We start from the raw sequence: 24,579 nt of genomic DNA on the forward strand, positions 1-24,579 counted from the left end.
CCCCCACTTAAGCAGGTAGCTGAGGCATGCATGTTCATTCCTTGGCAGCAGTGCATGTTAAGAAGTCCCACCCCTGATGGCTTGCCCTCATGGTACACAGCTACAGACACAAACACCTGTAGACTTGCAGCATAAACTGGATCACCAAAAGGATGTAAATTGAAAATAAAACCGGAAGTGTTCTCTTTTAACTGAGATTATTTCAGTGACCTTGCTCACAGGATGGCCCCACAGTCCGTCACACGAGCAGAAAAAAAGGGCTGGGTGAAATTCCAAGGCAGAAACATCTGAAGTGAATCTGCCATGGGACAGAGAGTTCTGCTCTTATGTTAGACCTCCAAGAGGCCTCAGCACTGGGTCCTTGTGCCACACTGCCAAGTGTTACCAGTCTGAACACCTCCCAGTTTGGCAGCCACTGATGTTCCTGGGACAGCAGGGGAGTTATGGGTGCCTCTACATGTTCCACCTTTAGAATTGGGCCCAAGTCAATCACTTCAGTTTCAGAAATTACAGGGTAAAAACACAAAAACCACATTTTTCATTAACAGTCACATATATCATTCCTTAATACAATCACCTGACAAGGTCAAAAGATGGGCACAGACTGCAAGGAACTGCATATTAGTTACATTCTTGCTTTATTAATATGACTCAATTATCCACAGGCTACAAAAACCCCACTATTTCAATCACAAGGAAAGCAGGATTATTTCAGGTGCTTTGATGTGATGGTCTCAATTTAGATATAGATACGAACAACAAAGATATCAAGCCTTCCTGGTGAAGTGGATTAAAAAGGAGAAATTCTTGATGAAATAGAATCAACATTAAGACTATTCAGCCTCAAACTTTACACAACAATGCAGGTCATAATAAGCATTTCTGGTCACCAGCACACATTTGACATTAATTTTTGCTTATCTTCTTTCTTCTTTGCTTATTATTGTATCAGAACATTAAGAATCTCAACAGTACCCTCCTACAACAAGCAGAGCATCTCTGTGTTCAATGCCACACACAAATCCAAACTATTGCAGAAAGCATAAGAGGTTTTCTGTTCTGGCTAAATCCATTAGACATCATTACAGTGATAATTCACTATCAGGATTTAATGTGGCAGCTGAGCAGGCAGTCCTAACCAATTTTATATGAGGCACAGAAAGAACGGATAGTAGGTTAACAGCAAGCTCTGCTCACACCTGGAGACTTTTTACAGATTTTTTTGCAAGGCTGGGGGGAACAGGTCCTTTTACATTTACAAACTGAGTATTTGCATTAGTCTTCAGATGTACTCACCATATTAGATCAGTGAATCCTTTGTGCTGGTGCATGCTGGGGGAGGAGCTGTTCAGCATGGAGAGGATACACTCCAAGTAAAGAAGCTGAAGTTGACGATTGTCACTGGCAAAGAAAAGATGCCATTCACATCATATTAAAACAGACTACTTAATTTTCTAAAATAACCACATTAGTTCACTTGAAAATTATACCATAATTTACAGCAGTGACTTATTTTGCTTCTTTCTGTCAATTTACAATGCAGGTGTGATCACCTGCATCATCCCACTTATTTTACACTGATTGCATGCAGTGATCTACTGCATTAAAAAAAAAGGTGAAAAAATAGGAAGAATAAAACCCAAATAACTACTCAAATTCAATCTAAAATCTTGAGAAGGAACCTTAAACAGAGGAAAAGGAGAAAATAGAACATTTTGGACTATTGGATAGTTTCTTCAGGCAATCTGAAGCATATTTAGGCTATTCTCTTCTGGTTATTTTGTGGTCATTAACCACAAATGGTTAATGTCTCCAAGCAGAAAGCCACACAGTAACATGGCTACCTTTCAGGGCCTTACCAGTAACTCTGTCAGAACCATAAACTCAAAGAAAGCTTCATGAGAAGGAATATTAAAGGACCTGTGGATACCTGGAACTGGTACACTTGTAACATGCACTGTGCCTGCCCCTACTCATAACATCAGCTGTGGGATCCAGGAGACAAGCAAGGCTGAGGTCGCCTTACAAAAGGAGCACTCCATGGCAAGTGTACCCACAATATGGTTTTCACTGCTAAGAAAACCAGCATTTAATCACTCTCTTTTGGTCAGAGATGAGAGCTGGAGGAATGCACTCTCTGATATATGACTGTAGGTCAAGGAAGCTGTAAAAAATGGATTTATCTGAATCAAAATTAAGGAGTGAGAAATATCTGGTGTTCTGTCACTGCCTGAGTTCCTTTTGTTCACATGCATGAATTTGTATCCAAGTACAACAATACCTGTTTCACATGAAATAGAGAAAACCCTGAATCCTGAGGCTCAAAGCTGGATTTTTAACTCTGTGGTATGGAGGATTGAAAAATGCTGGCTTCTTATATATTTTAAAGGTGATAGATTTTTCTTCACAACAGTCCACACCTATCTGGAAAGATACATGCATTCCAGGTACAGATGCCTTCTTTCCCAACAGCTTTTCTTACAATGTGTCTTAATGCAGATGATCATCCCCTTAGAGTTGACACTTGCATGGGAATGCACAGGGCATCTCTGCACTCTTGATTTTATTTTCCCAGATGCTGACACTGATTAAATAATGCTAAGTAAGGCATTCCTCTGTAATCCTGCTATTATTAGAGAGACTCATGGGAAGAAAGTCTGCAAAAGAACTGCACATAGATGCCTGTGCTATCTTTGCCTCTGGTAGTTTCTGAAAATTGCACATATAACACACTTATAAAATTATGCATATACACACTTCCTGTCCATAACAACCACATTTTAGAAGTTAAGATCATACATTTTCAAGTAGATAGAGTTTATGATATTCCTAAATTAGAGGAATTCTTTGATAGCACAAATTACTGCAATTGGATAAAGCCTGTCTAAGAAGGACTGATTTATTAATTCTGAATATAGTATCTGTTAGGTCTCTCCATGGCTCTTGTATTGCTATTCTCTCTATGATGGTTCTTCCAGCCAGAAAAGAAAACTTCTCCTCAGATTTATTAGTATTTTGTATTAGTATTTTGCCGCTGTATGGAAGTTACCTACAGATTAGATTTACTGCAAGCTCTGTAAAGCTGAACAATGCACAAAGAAGGCAAATTAGCTCCTCATTTCAAGCAAGGATTAAAATAATGCATCATGAACAATACTTTCTCTAGCAAACACCTCATTTAAGCACAGCTTTGCTTCTTAATTCCAGAACTTCAACAGCACAATCACATGCATCAGTGAAACTCTCAACCTCCAGGTAATAAATTAAAATTATAAACTTAAATAACTCACTTTATGACAGCCTGGAGCTTCTCACAGAGTACAGTGAGGACAGATACAACATCATCACAAAGAGACTCAGTTGAAGTACCTCCAAAAAGGACAAATATCAGAGGCATTACATATGAACAGCTGGATAACAACATCAATTAACTGCATGGGTTTTCAGAGCTGGTCAGAGCTTCTAAACAAGGAGCAGGGCTACCCAAATTCATAGATAAGATGCAGTAGGAAAAGTGCTAGATAGGAAAGTGATCGCCACAACATGCAAAAGCAGCAGTATGAAAGCCGGAGAGAGCACTAATTGCTTACATGCATTTGCAGAAGGTTAGCTGAAATCAAATTCAGATAATAAAATAAGTATATAATTAAATAATAAAAAAGACTGGCCCCAGTTTTCTACATGGCAGCCAATTTCTGTATCTCTCCCTGCAGTTTCTCTCTCTTACACATTTTCTGACCAACTTCTCATCTTATCAAAGAATGTTTGTGGCTCTTCAAAGATTTTAGCCTCCATTCACACAAGTTCTATCAGAATCCTGAGTGAAGGTCAAAACCAGAGACTATTTTTCCTACTAGAAGATATTGGAAGTTAAGCTACAAAGGGAATAAAAAACCATTCTCTTGTAAAATAATCACCTGGCAAGTAGTCATTATATAAACAATGTATTTGGCCTGAAATAGAGTAACGACTGTTTTCAGATTCCACATTCTACTCTGCACATCTATTTCATTTCAGGAAGTAAAGGCACTTACTAAAACTTTTTTTCAGACCACTGAAACTCCTTAATTACACCTGTTAGCACCTTGAAACAATAATATATTACTATGTTGAGTACAATGCTGTTACCATGGTCCAAATGAAGACACAACTGGAAATATCAGGAGCTGACAGGGCTATCTCAGTTCTTACCACAGGTAATGAAGAAAGCACCAAACTATAGAGAAGTTACAAAATCCTGAGGGTGCAACTCCCATGACATCAAACAGCAGTGTGGTCATAAAAACAAAGTTAGGAATAAAAAAGCTGGATTGGAAGGAGTCACTAAAAAAGTTTTAAAATACCTTGACTCTTGAATTTCTGCAAGTTGTCAGGGTTTTCAACTATCTGTTGAGGAAAGACAAAGGTGGTGTAATTGGTACAAGGGATAAAGGAACATTATAGAAGCAATACTTTACAGCAGAAGTTTCTTAAATTCAATTTTTTCTTACATTCAATTCTTAAATTGTCCTCTATCTGTTTGGGGTCTTTTGCTAGGGTTTTTAATGGAACTTTTTGCAAAATATTTTTAAAAATTCCTTAAGATCTGTTTTAACAGTCATTTAGATTAAAGGAAGTTGCATCTCATTTAGGTCAAAGTTTTGTAAGTCTTTAAGGGATTTCCTACACTTAGAACAACTCAGTAATAATTAGGCATATAAATTGCATTGAAAATAACAGAGAGAAAAGCAAAGTTTAGACTTCACAAAGTACTTAGAAACCAAAATCAATTGAGTATTAGAGAGTTTAGAACATTGACAATGTTAATGTTATGTAATGTTAATGTAACATTGTTAATGTTACAATACCAACAAAATTAATGGCAGTGAGGAAATGGAAATGACCTCATACATCACTTGGTTCAGCTGTGGTATAGGATTCTTCCCATCGTGCACAACAGGGTCAAGCCAAATTCTCTTAAGCATCAATAACAAAATGTCAGGAACTAAATACACTTCTCATATGCTTTTATATACTCCTCAGCTAAGAAAAGAACTAACAAAATTGAATTTGCAGGCCCAAAATGTTTCTGTCTGTTTGTTTGGGTTTTTTGGTAAATGCTTTAGTTAGTAAAATGAACCTACTTAGCACCAACAGAAGACAAGTTTACTTAAACTGCATTATTATTTTTGCAGTTGCTCAGCAGGATAAAAACAATCTAGCCTACTAATCCAAAATAGAAGTGATCATCTTAACCCAAAACAGATGTAAGGAAAACAATCTGTACAACTAGAGTCCTTAAATTTTCCTAATAAACAGAAACTGGCTTTTACAAATAATACTTCTTTAACAATATGGTATTATACAAAACAGTACAAACAATGTAAGACGTCAGTGTAATTCCACATGTACCCAGAACATCTACAGTTGAAAATGTGCTGGGATGTCATTCAAACAGCTCTCATGGGTTTTAATAATGAAATAAATAAAATTATAATTTTTTTATAACAAAGAAAAAAAAATCATAAGTTAAAACTATCTTCTATTAAAAAAAGTAGAAGAAAAATCTCAATTACACTTTCCTTAGCTGAGAATCTGTTTTTTTACCATGTAAATATTTATCATGCAAAATGTTTGGTAGAAGGATTTCAATGCACCTTAGAAAAACAAGAAAACAAAATAAAATAATGGAAAAAGCTGAGGCAGCCTGATATCAGAACAAAGTGTCTTTTATTTAATGCAAAGAAAAAAAAATAAACCAACCAACTAAAGTTGACAATGTGAGAGCTCTTAGGCAGGCATAGTCAGAGCCCAAAAAACTTTTAAACAGGATTAACTGAGGAAGTGTCAAATAAAAGCCATAAGGCATTCAGATGAATGAGAACAAAATGGTATGCAGCCATGGACATGGAACCATTTGTTGATGCCAGAAGGCTCACCATGTTTTCTTGCTTTTGTCGTAACTGTAAAGTCAAGTCACTCAACATTTGGCTGAGGGTTGCCCGCACAGCGGTGTTAATGCTCCGCTGGTGACAGCTAGATACATATGTCTCAATGCAAACCTGATGAGGAAACAAGACAGCAGCACAAAGAGATCAACTCCCCCTTACCAGGAGCACAGTTTAGGAGGATACCAAGGTCTCTCACATGCAGATAGTCAGCCTTCCTTACTATTTAGCACATTAGAAGTTTTTAGCAGTCTTGGTTGGAAAGCCAAGTAATTCATCAGTCACACAGCTGCAAGAATGGCAGGGCAAAACTGGCAAAGTCTCCTGTCAAATCCAAGTGATTTTGGTACTTGTCTCACTTTGTACAGAGCTCATTGAAGGAGGCTTTGATTATTCCTATCTTGATACTTATTGTAACTACCTTGCTGCAAGTCTATGTCTGCAATATCCTGTAAATATCCTTCAATTCAAGCTTGTTGCTTCTGGTGTAAAGGTATTTGCCACTTATTCTACGATAATCATTACGTACTGTATCACATGTGAAAACTTTTAAAGCCTTTCTTAACACAGAAAATACAATAGCACTTTACCATAAATAACACAAACAACTGCCTTTTAATAACTGGCAATCCAGCAGAGGGCTCCTCTTCTCAGAGATCCCATGGGAACCAAGGCAGCAATAGAAGAACACTGATGGATCATCCAGTTCCCAATTCCAAGCCCAGCTGCCGACAGGTTTCTGGGAATGTGCTGTGCCCAGAGTCATGCTTGACTTTTGCCCCAGGTGATCCTGCACAAGAGGCTGCTAAAGTGTTACACAGCTCGGATCCTGGGGACAGCACACTGCAAAGTGCAGTTTCTGTCCTTCATCAGGTATTTTGTGGGAGGTGCTGGGTCTCTGTAAGACCTTCGGTAACTGGAGTAGACAGTGCAAGCACATTGCACAGTAACTACTAAGTAGATAAAAATCTTGATGGAGCTGAGCAGGTTTGTGACAGAACTGTACAATACAGTCTTCCTGAAGAAGCAGTTTTGGTCCTTTGTCCTGCATTAAGCTTCATTGATCACAATGACCAAAAGAATCTTCCAAAAATCAACCAAAAAAAAAGTAAATAACTGTTCACATACTTATATATTTGTCAGTTTTAGCAGTTTTATTCTGCTATTGTTTAGATATATAGCAAGTAAGAACTGTAAATATAAATGGAACTAGCTCCGAAAAAATATTTATTCTTAAAAATATAAATGTGTAGTATAAATTATATGCATAAGGAGTATACAAAAATGCATCTGGTGTACATTTTTGAATGAGAAGGATATTATATGATGTAAAGTCACTTTTATAGTTCCCTAATGAGGATGAATTTTTAAGAAGGAAAAATTAAAGTGATCTGATTACAGAGTCTGATCAGTATTGACATAGGCACACAAACAAGACTCTTGATTGTTTCTAACTCCTATTGAAATAAAACCAAGCTGTCAATAGGTCAGTGTTGAAGATGTTCTTGTAAGTTGGCCTGGACCAATTCTGCTCATCATTCAGCTATCCCTTGAACCCCAGTGGACAAAATAACCCTAAAAGCTTGTTAACCACATACAGCCCTTCACAGAGGCAAAACCATTCCAGTGCTGCTGAGATCATTCTTTTTGAGCTGTAAGACTTCTTCTAGAGTATCTGAATTAATTAATGAAGTACCATTCTTAGAGGTAGGCTGACTTTCTGAAAAGAGCATGGTTGGTATCTCCTCCTTCTCTCCCCTCCCCAAGCGAGCTAATAAGCAAACGATACTTGAGTTGCAATCTCACAGAAGGCCTGTGTTCTAAATGGCTAGGCAAGGTACCTTTTGAAAAACCACTGATGAAGAAGCAGCAGTGAAAATGCGAGAGCTCAGGGCTCCAAAGAGGTGTGCAATGGACATTTTGATCATTTCATGCATTCGGGGACTTCCAGCTCTATGGCATGCAAAACACAACTAAGAGCAAAACACAGAAGGGTTAGCTAATGGAACACAACACAGTTACACAAAATAAACCTCCAGAAGGCACACTGGAGCAACAAACACACACAAAACACATGAAACAGCATCAACTACATTTTCCTGCAGGTGTCTAGGCAAGCATGGGAAGGTGCACAGAACAAGATTTAATTCATTTTTCATACTACTAATCTCTTTTCAATATTATTAATACTTAGGGCAGAAATTATAGTAGTCTTAATAATGGATGCTTTCTTAATTTGAAGGTGATAAGGTTCAGAATGATTTTGAGTGCCATTGTTTTGTACACATGAATTGCAAACAATCAGACAGTGCAAAATGGTCAGACTGTAGCTTTGCTTGTCAGAGACAGTCCTCAGGTGTTCCACTAGTAATGAAGGCAGCACCTTTCCAATCCTGGAGTGGTTCTACTAGCTACAGAGTGTAGGCTAGGAAAACTAAGGGACTGATTTGGAAAGAAACGTTAAATATCATGGGCATTGGAACAGAAAGCTCCTCTTTGCCACCTTTCCCTTAGAGCAAGTCAGAAGGTTAACCAAATGCTGAACTGAGATATTATTTTCTGTTTCCTACTGCTTATATCTTGGCTAATTCAGATACAAAGGCATAGTGATGCCAGCTATTAAAATCTTTGCCTTACCTAAAGCATGTGGAGGAACTTGTGGAAACATGTATGTGCCGGGTAGGATTTGCTATTTAGAGAGACTTAGGCTATTTAAGAAAACCTGAGGCAGTATTTTCTCAAGAAGTGTGGAGAAAATAGCTGTACATCCAAACACTCCAAATAGAGGCAAGCACACTCTGTATTACTGTATTCATTGAAGGAAATGAGTTTTGCTTGCTTTGCTGGCACATCTCATCATGCATTAGAGTCTTGTTCACTATAAAAGAAAAGAACTAGCATTGTCCTAATTTGTACCAGTACACTAGCAAAGCTTTTTAAAAACCAGACTGGCCTTCTGAGAATAAACTGCAATGCAACTACCAAAACTAGCAGAGTTTCACATCAATCTGTGAAAGACAACTGCCAATTTTCAGAATGCTTTTGATGAATAACAACCCTCTTTACAGAGAGAACAGAAAATATTATTTCTGATTATTTCTACAGTTTCTACCACACGGACCATCACTGATTGACCATTTCCCACCAGTCTCAGGTAGAGATCTTAAAGACTGAAAACTGAAGGGCTCAGAGTCATTAAATGCTTTTGCCAGCAAGCACTTTGTTTAATCTCAAGCTCTTTACCTACAGCCAAGAGATGCACTAAGCTGAAATCATCAGCTTTTGCCTTGCATGTTAGGAAGTCTGTGAGAAATGTGAGAAAAACTGCAGCAGGGGAAATTATCTGTATTTTTTTCCAGTGTGTGACACTGACATAAAGAGGGTTTAGTAGAAATTTAAAAACTGTGGCTTGTTAAGTAGCAATTGTTTAAGTAGCAATTCAATTCATCCCTGCTGCAGCATCTACAGATGGGGCTTACAAAGACCTCCAAAAATAGCCACGCCTTATGGTCTCACCTAGCACAAGAGAAACCAAAATCTAAGCTGTGCTAATCTAGAATGATTACTATCTTTTTCATCTCGTATATGTTATATACATGAACTATTTATGTTGTTTCCTTGCCTTTTAAAACCCTTTTTTCTTTTGCAAAATGGAAGTAATTTTCTTCGGTTCCCTGTTATCCCTACAACTCCTTTCTCAGCTTCTGATAAGATAAGGCAAGGTCAGTTTTATTCTTGAACTCAGAACATACTGTAACTTCCAGCTAAAGTAAGCTATTTTCACATGGGATTTTTGTTTTTACAAAAAAACTCCACTGCAAATAACAAAAACTAAGAAGTAACACATCTCTAAATGCTTACAGACACTTGGGAGTGTAGGACATGTAAGTAACATTTACATTCCTTCATGGACACTAGCTCTGCCCATAGCACGTTAACAATGTACTTTTATAACAGATTCTGCACACAGCAGTGTGGTTTGCACAGGAGGATTAAGTGCTCCTGTACATTTTCTCTAAGCTGAACAAACAGCCCATAGCAGGCAACACACTACTAAAAATATCACTCACCTACTGAGGCTCAGGTAATATGCTTGCAAGTATGTTTTCTACAACCAAATCTCCTTTACAATTTAATTCATATTAAAATCTAATGGAATAAAGGGAGTAGAGTGACTAAGAACCCAACGGATCAAGGGGCATTATAAATATTTTACTTGGATGTGTCAGGAAAGAGATAGACACAAGGAACAGGGAGGTATTTATGCCAACATGGCACACTATGGCTTATAAACTTCTCTTCAGGAAACTCCATTAGTGTTAGAGTTGCAGCCAGTAGGAAATCAGTGCAGTGCTGTTTCATGAAGAACTCAAGAAAATTTTTCTATTGCAAAAGCAAAATAAATATGAGAAGTAGTAAATGTGTAATGTTGTAATAAACAATTATCAGTCAACTTCCAAGACTGCCTTCCCATGCAAGCCCAAACCTGCCCAACTCGCAACTATTTCTTCACACTACACATAAGGTAATACCAGTCCTAATGATGGTACATGTATTTTAGGCTGGTTCCGTTTCAGGCTACACATGGAAGGCACACTCAAGGTAGTAGGGAAAGCTCAAGTGACACAAGCAGTGGGATAACAGAGGCACTTACCTCAGCAATCTTCAACACTGAACTCCCATTCAGCTCAAAGGTGGAGGTATATGTTATACAGAGCAAGACCTTGCATCAAAAGAGAGGAAATGAAAAAAATTAAGTTTCAGCCATTATTGACTCTCCTTCCCACCCTTGTGCTCCTAGCCAAGACTCCTCCCAACTTGGAGAAACAGCATGAGAAGCTTCTTAGTACCATGTGTTATTGGGACAGAGGAGATCCTCCTGAGAAGCTGCATCTATTGGCCCCAGAGGCATCACCCAATGGATTACTTATTGCTGTCTCCTACATATGACCACCAAAAGGAAGACAATCCAGTGATCAACTCTGGCCTTGGACCCCTATTCATATTTTAACCACAAGCTCTGCATGATTTATAATCAGTCCTTCCATTCACTTCTATCAGTATAACAAAAGAGAAAGGAAAAATACAATGCAAGTTATTACTTAAGTGGCACAGACAGATACGTATTATGTGAAAAAATCCATTAATTACTGCCTGAGGATTTCCCAGCACAGGATATTTGCACTAAGTGCATTATAGTCACTTGATAATGAGTAGCTAAAAAATATCCATAAGCCCCAGTTCATGAAGGGAGGCTTTTTCTGTCCTGAATTCAGCAGGAAGAATAAGACACTAAAAGACCAATTCAACATCTTGCTATGAAGAGAAGGGGAGTAAGAATGTGATGTGAACCACCAGGATAAATGGGTGAGTGAGGCAATGTGGCGAGAGATGCTGTGGTGTCTGATGCCTTTTGTGTCTGGAGATTTCGTCCCCCTCTCCTGTATTGCTTTCCAATCTCTCCTGCCCCACAGAAGACAGAATCTCAGCTACTGTTCTCTCTCCTTCAAAGCATAAAAGCCCTCCAGCACCAGAATTTATGTTTGGCTTGTTCTGAAATAGTATAAGTTTCTTGAGATAAGTGTAGCAGCAAATATCAAATCACATTAACACTAATGTATTGGTCCCTACAGCTTCTCAGGCCTACTCAGAACTGCTGTTCTCTGCTTCACAAGGAAGTTTGGGGCATCAGATAAGTCAACATTAATGGCTGTTAACTAGAAGCAAAGTACAGAAGAGTCTGTCCACAGGTGAGTGTGACATTTTCCTGAAGGAGGACATAAATAAGTTGTTTAGCATTTTGAGAGTCATACTGAAAAGTTACTATACACTGAAATGCACTGCACCTTTACAAGTGTTTTTCTTAGCAGAAAACCTGTATTTCACTTCAGGATGTCACACCTTACTCTAAGGTTGTCGGGTTTTCTGTTTGCTTGTTTGCATTTTTGTTTTGTAAATAAAATGCCAATAAGGAGCTTGATCCTCTTCTTATAGAAGGTGATTTTACTACGAAAAGTGTTCCAAGTAAACCATTGTGTAATGGCAATTTTACAGTTTTCTGTATATGATATCTTGATTTGACTCTCAGTCCTTCATAAATAGAAGCTGAATAATGTGGATAAATACTAGAGGTAGTGACAAAAGAAAAGGGCACACTACTCTTATGAATTACAATAGTCCTGCACTAGAAACTCTTTTTTAGATATTTAGCATTTATTTTGTGAGCAAAGTTTCTGAGCCAAATCCCTTCTTCATGGTTTCTCTTTTCTTTGAAATGAACAAAATGGAATTTTTTAAAAGTGTTATACAGCCCACCTCAATATTACAAGGAGAGATACAAGCTACACAGCACTTGAACTTGCCAGAGAAAGCAATCTAATTCTAACTACAAATAATTAAGAATGCTGTACTTTGTATTTCTTGACAGGAAGAAATACAAAATATTTCTTTTATATACAGGAAGAAAACTCCACAAATTTCTCTGTAATCCATAACATTTACTAGCATATGCACAAGTGCTGGTGAAAAGGAACTGTGGTTTCTTCCTGTCCCCAGAGCAAATTCTATAGAACAACAGAAAGGTAAACAGTCAATTATAAAAACTCTCAATCTCATTTTGGCTAATAATAACTTAAGTTATAAGGGCTGTTATTTCCATCTGCTGCTCAGTCCATAGGTGAAAAATTTAAAGCTTTGAAGCCAAACAATTCTGTTTAGCACTAACTAGATTCGTAACTACTGGCCAGCCTCACAGTCAGATGTGAGGCCTCACTTTCTCAGCTACTAATTACACTGAAATTTTATTGACACTTCTAATAGCTGTGAGAGCTCAGCAGCTGGCTAAAAATATATATTCAGTACTCAAGGAAAAACTGATTTGCATCCTCCAGATACTGCTGTGTAAAACACAGGTGTAGAACACAGTTTCTAAACACACAGAGACAAGTGTTACTTCCCACTGACAAATCTCTTCTTATCACACTAAGAACCATGATGGACATCCATGACTTAATCCTATTCAGTGGTTTGTGTGTCCTGATTTTCCCTACTTGTAAACCCTTATTTACTTCATGTGATTTTATGCTCTCTTGTCCCATCTTGGCTTTGTAGTATGTGTTACTATCTAATGTTTGCCACAGATCAAAACGTCAAAACCTGGGTGCCAATACACTACAATTCATGGAAGGACACATCAGTTCAGGCGTCCTTTTAAGCCTTTGCCCTTCAAAACCTCTTTCTTTCCTCCTTTTTTTTTTTTTTGTGCATTTATATTTTTGTTGTTGTTTTTGTTTTTTTTTTAATTTCCATCTTTTATAGAGCTGAATTGTGAAAAGTTAGTGCATATGTATATACCCACACACAAATATACATATATACATGTGTGTGTATATATATATATATATATATATATTCCTTTCTGTCAAAAATGCCAAAAACATGCATGTAACGTGTGAATGATAGAAACATCAGAGATCAAGCTCAGTAAGGAAGTGATGATCAAAACTTTGCTATGAAGCAAAAGAGAATTTCAGCAAAAAGTCTGCTAAGTTTTGACTGCTATTCTTTGTAAAAAAATGAGACCTGGGAACCCAGTAGCTAGAGAAAGGGCATATGACCTGATGCAACCAAATGACAGAAGCACAAGTAATCAGCCAGTATATTCTTGGCTTACTCCACTGCTACCACAAATCATTTGTAAGTTCTGAAACATGTTTCTGACCAATACACAAGACTGCTCCCAGCTATGATTTCCATCAGCACTGCTGCAGGACTCATTTACAGTCATGGCAATGATCCAAACACTTAACTTGCATGCTTTCCTTTAATGTGGAACAAACAGGAAGACAGCAGGTTTCTCTTTTAAATTACTGGATGAAAAATGGGACCAAAAACAACCAAACAAAACCAAACTTAATAATTCCAATCCACTGAAAACACTGAGTCTCCAAACAGGATACCCCCACAGACTGCTTAACTACTCATGATACTAACTCAAACAATCTGTATTTAAAAAAAATTAAAGAAAAGAAAGATAGAGGCTTTCTTCAGCAATAACCTTTTGTTTTTGCAACCACTGGTATGGAAAGCAAAAACAAAACTACAAAGCAGTTCCTAATAACTAGAAAGCAATTCCAGTAAAAAACAAAATTGAAAACCAGCTTTTACTGATTGGTATGGATTCTAAACCACATTTTGTTTCTTTTTTTTTTTTGAAGAAGGAACTTATATGACTGTAGAGACAGTTTCAAAGTCACACAGCTTCCAGGATTTTTTAATTGGCTTGCATTATCTTGCAAATGCCCAATGAGATCACATTTCCATAAATGGCTTATCCATAATGAAAGTATTTATTTTAATTACTGTTGAAGCTCTGACCGTCATGGAACAAGAAATATAATTCCTACTCCCTGGAGTCCCAGGACACAGTCCCAAATGTACTATAAGAGTATGCACATGGTAGTTTCCACAATAAGTAGAAACAAAACCAAAACCTCTGCTTCTGATATGTCAATTGAAACAAAATGTACAGGAAACAAAATGAAGGGCAATGTAATTAAACTGACATCACAATGTCTATCCATCCCGTGCTATGTGCTCTAGGATTACACTGCTTGAGCAGAGAGATTGGACCAGATAACCACTGTGGTCCCTTATAACCTTGCCTGCTCTGTGTTTCTGTGTGATTCCATACTTCAGTGGTTAGATGGGGATTTGAACAACCTGGTCTAGTGGAATGTGGCCCTGTCCATGGCAGGAGCATTAGAACTAGCTGAACTTTAGGGTTCCTTTCAACCCAAACCATTCTGTGACCTCTTGAAGAGGAAAAAAGTGGGAATGTTTTTAGATTGTAAAGCTGCCTATCATTGCTAGCCAAGTTCCTTAAGTGCTTGCTACATATCTGTAGTACAAACCAATTCTCACATTGAAGAGCTCTTTCATGTGGGGGCACATGAAATAAGCACAGTGTATAGGATAGCAAGCAGTACCCCCAAGAAAGACAGAAAAGGTTCAAAACTTTACAATTTAAAAAGAAAACAATTCTGCAACCACCTCTAATCCCTTTGTGGCATTGTAAAAGAAGCCTTTCCTGACTTACTTTATTTGCAGGCTAAACTTGGATGCAATGTGTGCCAGATGATTCTCACATCCTGTCCCTCAGAGGAAAACTCTGATAGGAAGGACAGCCCTTTACCTCATTCAGTAGTTCAACATTTAAAGTCATCCAGTATTTCTGCAAAATATTTTGGACAGGAGGTGTCCCCCTATTTGTCAGAATAACTGGTAACCTGCTCATGTCGCACTCTTTGGCCTTGAAGGAAAACAAGGGCAAGAGAAACAAAGCACATTAATGAAGTCATTTACACTGTGTCACCATGTGTCACTGTACCAAACAGCAGATTTTAATTATGGAGAGAGAGGAGAGTGTGTCTGCTATGAATTAGTAAGCTCATAAATGCTGTTCAGCATTATGAATGCACCAGGGCTTCAGACATAAGGACTATATCTGGTACAGGAGAACCTCACACATCATCAGCAATGACATGCTGAGTGCACAGAGAAGAAAATGCCCATTTAGTTCACTGGATTAAAACAGAACTGCTGCTGAACACTATTTATGGTGGCATGAAACCAAGTGAAACTTCTGCTTATGTAGTACAGTTGTAGAAAGGAAAGAAATTATTCAAAGTTTAAAAAGTACTTAACAGTATTTGTCAACATTCTGACAGGGGGTTTTATCTTTAGAATTTTAACAATTAAAGGCAGGGAAAAATAAAGACAAAGGCTGAACAGCAGTACTAGGATGACATTTCCTCCTTTACAGGTTACAACCTATTCGGGTATACTGCATTACTTTACAAATTATACTATGCAAATCTGAGTAAAACAAAAGTGAAAAAGGAGAAATACCAAACTGGAAACCACCAACAAATAGTTTAAAGAGTTTGCAAATAAAAATGAAGTTTTATGCACCAATTACTAAAATTATTCACAAGGATGTCAACACATGGATGTAAGTAGAGCTAGAGCTCTCAAGGAAAAAAAGAACTGGTGTCTCCCCTGGGTGGAAAAGTCTGACATTTATTCTTGACAACAAGAGAATTTTTTGGGCAAGGGAGAGGGAAGATAACTCCCTTGCTCTCAGATAATGCAAAGCTGTAACGGGGAAGTGTTCTGTATGGCAATGTACATTACAACAGCTGATTTAAAATTACTGTTTCAAGTCACTAGATTAATTGGCAAGAAGTTAGCCTCAACACAACCTAGGAAGTGGTGTCCCACAGGTTGTCTGGCCTGCCAGAGGATTTTACCCTATCCCAGACCATATCCTGACCTTCATCCAGGAAAAGGCTATTAAAAAGCCAGATAAGCTGGTTTTGTGGTTGCATCACCAACTGCCACATCACATACAGTCTCTCTCTTTTTCCTCTCTTACAAGAGACCCGAGGAGCTCCAAGGTACAGGACACAAGGAGCTGGCTGGCAGTGTCAGAACAGCTTATTGGGACACTAGCTCTCCCCTCAGCTGCCCCCAGAACCAGATGGTGATAACAGCTATGGTAACAGTGGCCCTAATCATGGGAGGCTGATAAGCAAGGAGGAGTAAACTGGGTGCATCTGTGCACAGCTGTGGCACACCTGCAGTACAGGTACAATTGCATGCAAAAGCTATGGCAAGTGACCCTTTCATGCCACTGTTGTGTGGCCACTTTGGCTGGCAGAACTTGCCACTGTCACCACCAGTAAGCCTTAATGTCTGGCAGCTGGCAAAAGACTAAAAGGCCATGTGTCAAAGTGAAAGGGTTTCTATATTTCGGGTTCTGATCATATAATGCCTTTGCAATTCATTTTCGTAATGGTTAAGTGAACTCCAGGTTCTTGGTATGTGTGTCAGACTAAAAAAAGTCTATAAGAACTTGTACTTCCACACTTGATAGGTGTGAAATTACACTTTACAGAGCTAGGGACTTGCTGCTTTTTGCTTGATGCCAATGATTTTGATTATGCCACACCAAATGTGACAGTTCCAATGTGACAGAATGAGCATGTTCTCTATCTGAAAACACCTTCATAACCTCACAACTCTGAGACAGTTAAAATTTTTGCACTAGAATTTCTTCAGGAAAGAAACTAAGCCTACTTTTCTATCCTGCAAAACTTTTAAGCTGACCACCACTCTGCTTAGATTTTTGAAATTACACATCTGATGAAACCCATAGAGATTGTTCAGGGATAGAATTCAAGGACAGAATGGTAATGAGGAAAAGCCATGGATCCTGGAAAGAGGTTTCATTATAGAGATACTGCATTCACTACTGACTGGTTTAGGCAGTTATCCTCCAGCATCCATTTGGCCACATTCAGGCCATTACCATTATCATTCCTTTGGATTCCTTAAGGAGAAAGCTCTCCTATTTAATTCAAGCCTGGTTTTGGCTACAATGACCAGCCACCTAAGAACCAGGGGAATTCTTTAATCACAGTACTAGGCATTTACTATAGTTCTAATTAACTCAGGAAAGGATGAGCTTATCTTGAAGCCTACAAGGTAGGTCATTCAATCCATTGGAATTAACCTGATTACTTATAACTAAGCACATGAACAAAATGACTTTCAAAAATAACCAGAAAGAAGTAAAATGAGACAAGCAAACCCAAGAGGGTCTGGATTTGTAGTTGGCCTACATTGCAAAAATTTAACTTATGAAAAGGCTAAGCACTAAGAACTCTATGTAGCATTTCTCAGCAGGACTGATCTTAAAAAAAATCTTATCTGCATGATACTGTGAAAGTCTTTACAGAATCCCCTCTTTAACAGAGCAGATGCTAACACACCTCCATTTGATTTTACAGTTCACGACAAAGCAGAACAGTTGTAAATTATATTCGACTAAGCATAACCACACTGTATGTGGAAGAATATACTTCATAAACATTAATCTTAAAATAATGAGAAGATATGTATCTGTGAGAGCTTATGAGTGATAACCTCATTTATTAATATTCAATAAAATGCTTTAGAATATAATAATGCACAGAGACTGGGATTGTACAGTTGCGTTGTGTCAACGTTTTGGATCAAACACTTTGGAGACATTTTTCAACTACATAAATTGTTCTCTGTCTTGGAGGGCCAAAGACTTGCTCAAGCAGCAACAAAGTTCCTGACAAGTTTTCTGAAATAATCAACTGTAAGTTTTGCTAGGTTGGTCAAGCACAGTCCCCTTTCATTCAATATTTGCACCAGATCGGGACTGCCTCCCTGAACCTGTAGCAACATGGTTGTAAAGACCCTAAAACAGGCCAACTATAACTGCTACGAAAACTAAGCCAAAAAAAGAAAAAAAGTCACTAAACTTACTCAGACTCCTTGTAGACTTTCAATCGTGACCTTCTCAAGTTACTAATTTGACACCATAATGGGAGCCCTATCAATCTAATTAGTTAATACAGAATATAAATGAATAAAAACTAGGAGATGAGTCTCAGCACTCAAAGAATCACTCTGCACCTTTAAAGCGTTATGGTAGCAATCTCAGAAAGAACGGTTGCTAATACTCAACCTAAAGACAGTTTGTCCTTACACAAACGAAGTTTTACCACAGAACTCTAAGTCAGATTTCAGTTCCAAATATATCCAAAGTGAAAACTGAAATCACAAAGAGAGCTGTCTACTATTATTACTGGAGAGCTCCCAAGTGCTGTATTAATGGATCAGTGAAAAGACAAAGAGAAAAGATTGCCTTGACACAGCAGATTTAGCAAGGGTTCATTAAACCCATTCACAGATAAAACAGACTTCTGGCTGACTCCTCACTGAAAGCCTACAGAAGAAAAATCCTAAAGAATTTGCCCATCTGCAAGAAATACACCTAATCCAGAAACAAATGCAAGCTGGAGTCACTGGGAATAAAGTAATCTTTCCTAAATGAAACTTCTGTTCACAGTGTACAATAGGTAAATGATGGGAACTAGAAAAGTCTTCCCTCTAGAGCCACTTAGGAAGATTATTTTTTGGTTTCAAAGCAATCCTCAAGCCTATTAAAAAACCACCACAAGTAAGGTTGCTGCAACTCAACCATGTCAAGTCTTCTGAGATGTAATAAGAAGCAAAGCTTGGAATCTTCACTGACAGAAACAGAGTACACATTCATAACATGCCCAGCATATAACCATTAATTAGAACAGTGAAATAAAGAACAAGTATTTGGAAAAACATCAAATCCAAAAACTGAGTTTCTTTCACAAGAGGTCATTATTCTTTTTCTTGCTTAAAAATTTCTGTCCTGCAAGCTCTAAATTTCCCAGGAAATATGGACACAGACTGGACTGAAATGCATTGAATTATATGACGAGGCTGTCTGTGACTGAAGAAAACAAAAGGATGCAGTAGAAAGGGAAATCTTACACAATCACACCTTTGTCCTAACAGCAACTTTCTTAGTTCAGTACCCATTATATTACAGTGTATCTGGTTTACCTGGAGAATTTGTTTCTGTCTATCTGGTTTGTCTGAAGAACTTGTTTCTATGTGAGGATTCATCCTGTAATTTGCAATACTTCATTAAACATTTTTTGTTGTTATCTGAGAATAATGTTAACACAGTCAGATAGGAGTACTGCATTATTAAAAAGGTGGTCAACTCATGAGTGAAAGTGATTATAACATGCATGAGAATAAAAGAAAAAGAAAAAAAAAGAAAAATATCCAAGTGTCTCTCCTGTTTAGGATTCCTTCCATACTTCCCACTTCCTCAATATTTGGTTTCAGCTGCCTGGGCGCCTGAGTTACACTCAAAGCCTAATTCCAGTCTTTCTGGTGGGATAGCTTTTTAGAGTCACGGCTAGTGATGAAAAATTACCAAAAACTCAAAGAGAGAAAGTCAAAATCACAGAATTGCTGAGGTTTGAAGTGACTGCAATCCTGAGGTTCAGCGATAGATTCGATTCCCAGTTTCCTTTTCCACTGCTGATCTGACAATATTTGATGGTGCTTTTGTCAATACTGCATGCATTTCTCCAAGCAAAGGTCTAACTGCTTGGAGAGGAGGTTTTAAAAACATTTGAAGCCAGAATTTAAAAGCATCAAGCTGGGGAGGGGGAAATCAGGAATCCCTGACTCCACAACTAAACTCAAAAGCAAGTATTAACCTTCAGTCCAGAACATGTCCCCTTTCTGCTGCAGAACTATCTACAGCTTGTTAGTCTAGTGCTTAACGTCAACAAGATGTCCCCACTCCTCAGTGTGAGAGACACCCTTGCATTGCACTCAATTATAACATGGCACCATGTCACACAACAAAATTTTTCCCACTTCTGAGCCAGCCCCTCTGGGTGATCATGTTCATCCAAGGAAAGTGCTAAATGACTGTCCTCCTGATTTTTTCTATGCATCTGCAGCTGTAGAAATAGAGCAGTGAGTCACTTTGGTATCTCACTGATAAAGCATTGCATTTGATTAGCAATCAATATATCTCTTCCTTCCTACATGAATATTCTAAAGAAAATATAAAAGTATAAATATTTAATTATTCAGTTTGAAACTGAAGTTATTGATGTATAACAAAATCATCAGCAAGGTACTGTATGATTGCGTGATTTTTCCTTTCCACTGACACAGCTAGTTGAGCACAGTAAAGCACAAACTGGTAACACACATATTAGAAAGCTTTTCAGTCTTATGGCAACAAAGATGACAAGAGCAAAGGTGAATACAAAAGTGGCCTCATGTCAGACACACTATTCTCTCTAGCCAGACTTCCTGAATTATCTCAGTATCTATTAATGTAAATTAAAGCACCTAAATAACCTCACTTTAGTCCCTGGTGTGAAAATACTAATAAATCTCTACCATAAAATGTATCAGAGATACAGAGAATACACAGAGTGGGTAGTAATTGAGATATTCTAAAGAAATATTTGGCTTAGCAGTTAAACAACATACAAGTCTGAATGCCAAATTTATATACCCAGACAGCTTGCTTTGATATGCGGGAAATCAAAGCCAGTTAATACACCTGTGTTTGTTATTCATGCCCATTCATGTCAAAGAGAAACCACAGCCTTTCCCCCTTCCTCACTGAAAAGATCACTGCCTTTTTTGGGCATAAAAGTGCTGCTGGCATAAGAATTATCCAGTGATTAGCAATTATAAGAGTGTTCTGCAAGAAAAATAAGCAAGGACTTCAGAGTATCACTTCTATTCTGGAATTCAAGGGAGGAATTTCCTCATATAATGACAACATGAAAAACCTTTATAAAGAGAAAGGCACAATCCCCAAGAGGTATTCAGAAGAAGCAGAGAGTCAAGCCAAGTTTATGCAAAGATAAGAAGTACCTCACCTAGCACAGAGGGGAGAGATAATGTGAGAGGGGAAAGCTTTTTTTTCATCTTGACAGCTGCATTTGGGCAGTTCAAATCTTCCCTGGCTGCCCAGGACACACTCCTGCACAGTCCCCAGCCCTGGCCTTTAAGTCTGAATGCTATCAGGTTTTTTGATCCTCCAGTATGGCAATCAGGAGAGCATTCAATGTCACTCATCCTTAAAAATCAGAAGGATTTGGCACCTAGCCATAAGTTAGTCAATGTCCTTCCACTTTTAAAACAGAGGCCCTATCTTTGCTTTTTTCAGTTCCAGAAGAGATCCAGCTAGCACTTTCCTCCATTTATTGATTTACAGCAACCATTAGAGTTACTCATACCACCATTCCTGTCTAAGGATGGCCCTTCACAAGACTGCACATGCTCCAAAAGTGTGTGAGGCAAGGCAACTAACTGCCCTTGCACCTCTTTCCTTTCACTGCCAATTCCAACATGCAGTCATCTGAATATAAAAAGCATCTTTATAGAGTGCTTTCCTCAGCTAATCAGATCCCTTCACACTTCCATCTGTAATACAGGTGGGTCACAACAAACCATTAATATAAATATCCAAGGCTTTTTTTTTTGATAGTATGGGAAGTGTGAATTTCTGGCATACTCTTACTGGGAACAGCAGGAGATAATTTGGATAGAATATTGAAAAAAATCCCCAAATGCATTAAAGTGATTTAGGAACTTACACACCAGCAACTTACAGTGAATTCTGTACTCCTGCATGTATGCTTTCACACTAATTTTGCACAACTAAAAGCTTTTGTGTAATCTTTGATGGTTGCACTCTTAATACCTGTGAGACTGGTGCAACTGTGCAGTGAGACACAAAGAACCAGGCTGGCACCACAGCTGACACAGTTTCACACAAACCTGCTCACACTCAGGAGTGTCTAATCTCTATCTGCACTACATAGACATATTTTATCTTCTCCAAATGAATAACACACTCTAATGTACAATCATAAGCTGTCTTGAAGACACATTTTAGCAGATCCAAGGACATAAACACATTGCTGAGACCAGCTGCTAGAAATCTCCCTCCTTCCTCTCTAAAGGCTTTAGCCATTCATCAGGCCTGGGTTAGCTAATAACATTTTCAAATGTTGCAATGGCATCTGTAACCTTCATGTTACAATCTGAAGAGATGTCTGCTTGATTTGACTGTCAGGCAAGGCTCAAATCTAATGAGTCTGTGTTTTAACTGTCCTGATTACAACATGTTCTGGCCCTCTGGTCTCTTGAAATATTTAAATCAAAATAGAATTTTGCTTTGTTCTCAAAATGAGAAGTTGAAGTTGTAGCCTGATTTTTACCAATATACACATTTTGCTCAGGATTTGCACATCAAAATTTCACTCAGTGAAATTAAGACAATATTCTCTTTTCTCTTTTGCACTTAAACTGGAACTGAACATAGTTTTCTAATTTTTTTTTTTAAAAAGCATACATGAATACAACGTTTTGGCTTGGGTTTTCTGTGGTTTGATGTTTTGAAATTATATTTGCTTCTCACATGTCAAGAGAACTTGAGAAGATATTTACTCAGAACTGTAGAAAAATACAGTGTTCACATTCTTCTTAGTGTGGGGGCTTTGCCTTGCAGATGTACATTCAGGGTTTCAAAGAAACTGTGCATGCACATTCTGAATCTGTAACACTCAAGAATGTAAAAAAAGTAACTTGTAAAAAATTATTGCATTCCAAGAGGAGCCTGTTGGTTCAGTACAGCAAGTACTTAACTCTTCCCCTTTCCCTCTGCAGAGATAAAAGGGGCAGGAAGGAGGTGTGCTGGGTTAGGAATGCAGAGCAGGGTGTCATGAGTTAAGCAGAAGCCTGCTGCCATAAAACAGGTAACAGTCCACACAAATACTGCTCCTTTTTTTGTTGCTAGGTTCACCTCTCTGCGAGTTCTGACACAGTGTGCATATTCCACCTCCAGTGTAAAGAGTACAGATGGTAGAGAGCAGTTTCTGAGTGGATAACATACATTCACTAGACCCAAGATGTCACACAGAAGAAACAAAATAACTAATCTATGCACTTAGAAATAAAGGATGGCCAAGGAATAGACCCAAATATATCAATCAGTACTAGGTACAATGAACATGCAAAAAGGACCACCAGGTTTGTTCCAAAATGGTTTCACCAATGATCAGCTGTAGCACAACAAACCCTGCAGCACAAAGTTTACACCCAAACATCTGAAAACTGTTCACCATCATCTTGCTTTGTACAAATTATACAGGTATTGCCAATACTGATATAGAAAAATGACTTTTAAGTCATACAACCAACATGATCACAGGGCAAGGCATTTTGGTATTGCCTCCCTGCCAAAACAGAACCTCCTGGCAGCTCAGCTTCCTAACATGCTCACAGGAGAATGCTAGAGTATTCTAGAAATTGAAGTTCTGACAGAGTATACAAAACACTAATTTCCCTTATGCACTGGTCCAGGGACATTTTGATGCCTAAACAGATCATGCTCTGTCATTAGCACTTTACAAAGAGAAAATACAGCTAACAAATTACACAGCACCTGTGCACACACAATACAAAATTAAAAGTGTGCACAGCCCATCCTTCAACCACTAAAGCTCAATAACAAACTTCCAGATCTATAAGTCCTTTGCCTGTGCTCTCCCATGGAGGAAATTGATTGTGCTGCTGAAGTTTGTTAAAACTGGAACCACCAGTTTTCTGAATCCTAATGAAAACTATCTCCTATCTAATCCAGGGAAACACAAAATAGAAATGAAAACAACTGACATCTGCCAGTAGGAAAAGGGAATCAAATGCTGTCCTAAAATGAAGATTTTCAAGGCAGCAGCTAATTTATTTGCTAACCCAGCATTCAGTCACACAGTCTCCGCTGCAAGCACTGATGTGTGTGAAACACTAACCTTCATCACTTCAACCTGCAGGTCTTCATTGAGCGATGGAGTCACTTTGACAGCATTCAGCATCTGATTAAGCAACTGTTTCTCATCTGAGTCTGTTTCCACGGATACAAACCTCTCATCAGACAGCAGCTTCTGCAGAGAGAAAATGGCAATGTACATGTTGAGACAAAAACTGCCTCTGCAAAGTACTGCACCTAAACCTATTAGGGCTTGGTACTAGGGTGGTTAGGCTTTCTGTCTAAAATTTTCAAATTAATCCAATAATGTAAAATGCAAGAAAACCAGCAAAACTGGGAGATCTGTGTCATGTCGGTTGCCATTGCAGTATCATCTTTGCCCATCCCACATCCCCAGTGACTAGAATAAAGCAGACA

The 24,579-nt window shown here is 38.2% G+C and overlaps 1 protein-coding gene across 7 annotated transcripts in view; it reads right to left on the reverse strand.

Moving 5' to 3' along the window:
* ARFGEF3 (ARFGEF family member 3) overlaps nucleotides 1-24,579 on the reverse strand; it is a 96,836-nt gene that overhangs the window by 55,159 nt on the left and 17,098 nt on the right. For 4 of the 7 annotated variants that reach the window (XM_064708330.1, XM_064708332.1, XM_064708331.1 and 1 more), the window contains 7 exons: nucleotides 24,206-24,337; nucleotides 10,582-10,650; nucleotides 7,769-7,900; nucleotides 5,919-6,041; nucleotides 4,344-4,386; nucleotides 3,291-3,369; nucleotides 1,297-1,401 (listed from right to left, as the gene is read on the reverse strand). In XM_064708330.1, coding sequence (XP_064564400.1) covers nucleotides 1,297-1,401; nucleotides 3,291-3,369; nucleotides 4,344-4,386; nucleotides 5,919-6,041; nucleotides 7,769-7,900; nucleotides 10,582-10,650; nucleotides 24,206-24,337 — 683 coding nt within the window. The remainder of the gene's footprint in view (nucleotides 1-1,296; nucleotides 1,402-3,290; nucleotides 3,370-4,343; nucleotides 4,387-5,918; nucleotides 6,042-7,768; nucleotides 7,901-10,581; nucleotides 10,651-24,205; nucleotides 24,338-24,579) is intronic. The other 3 variants (XM_064708335.1, XM_064708334.1, XM_064708333.1) reach the window with 2 other exon arrangements.

This window comes from Zonotrichia leucophrys, chromosome 3 (genome assembly GCF_028769735.1).
Source record: "Zonotrichia leucophrys gambelii isolate GWCS_2022_RI chromosome 3, RI_Zleu_2.0, whole genome shotgun sequence".
In the NCBI taxonomy this organism is placed as follows: domain Eukaryota; kingdom Metazoa; phylum Chordata; class Aves; order Passeriformes; family Passerellidae; genus Zonotrichia; species Zonotrichia leucophrys.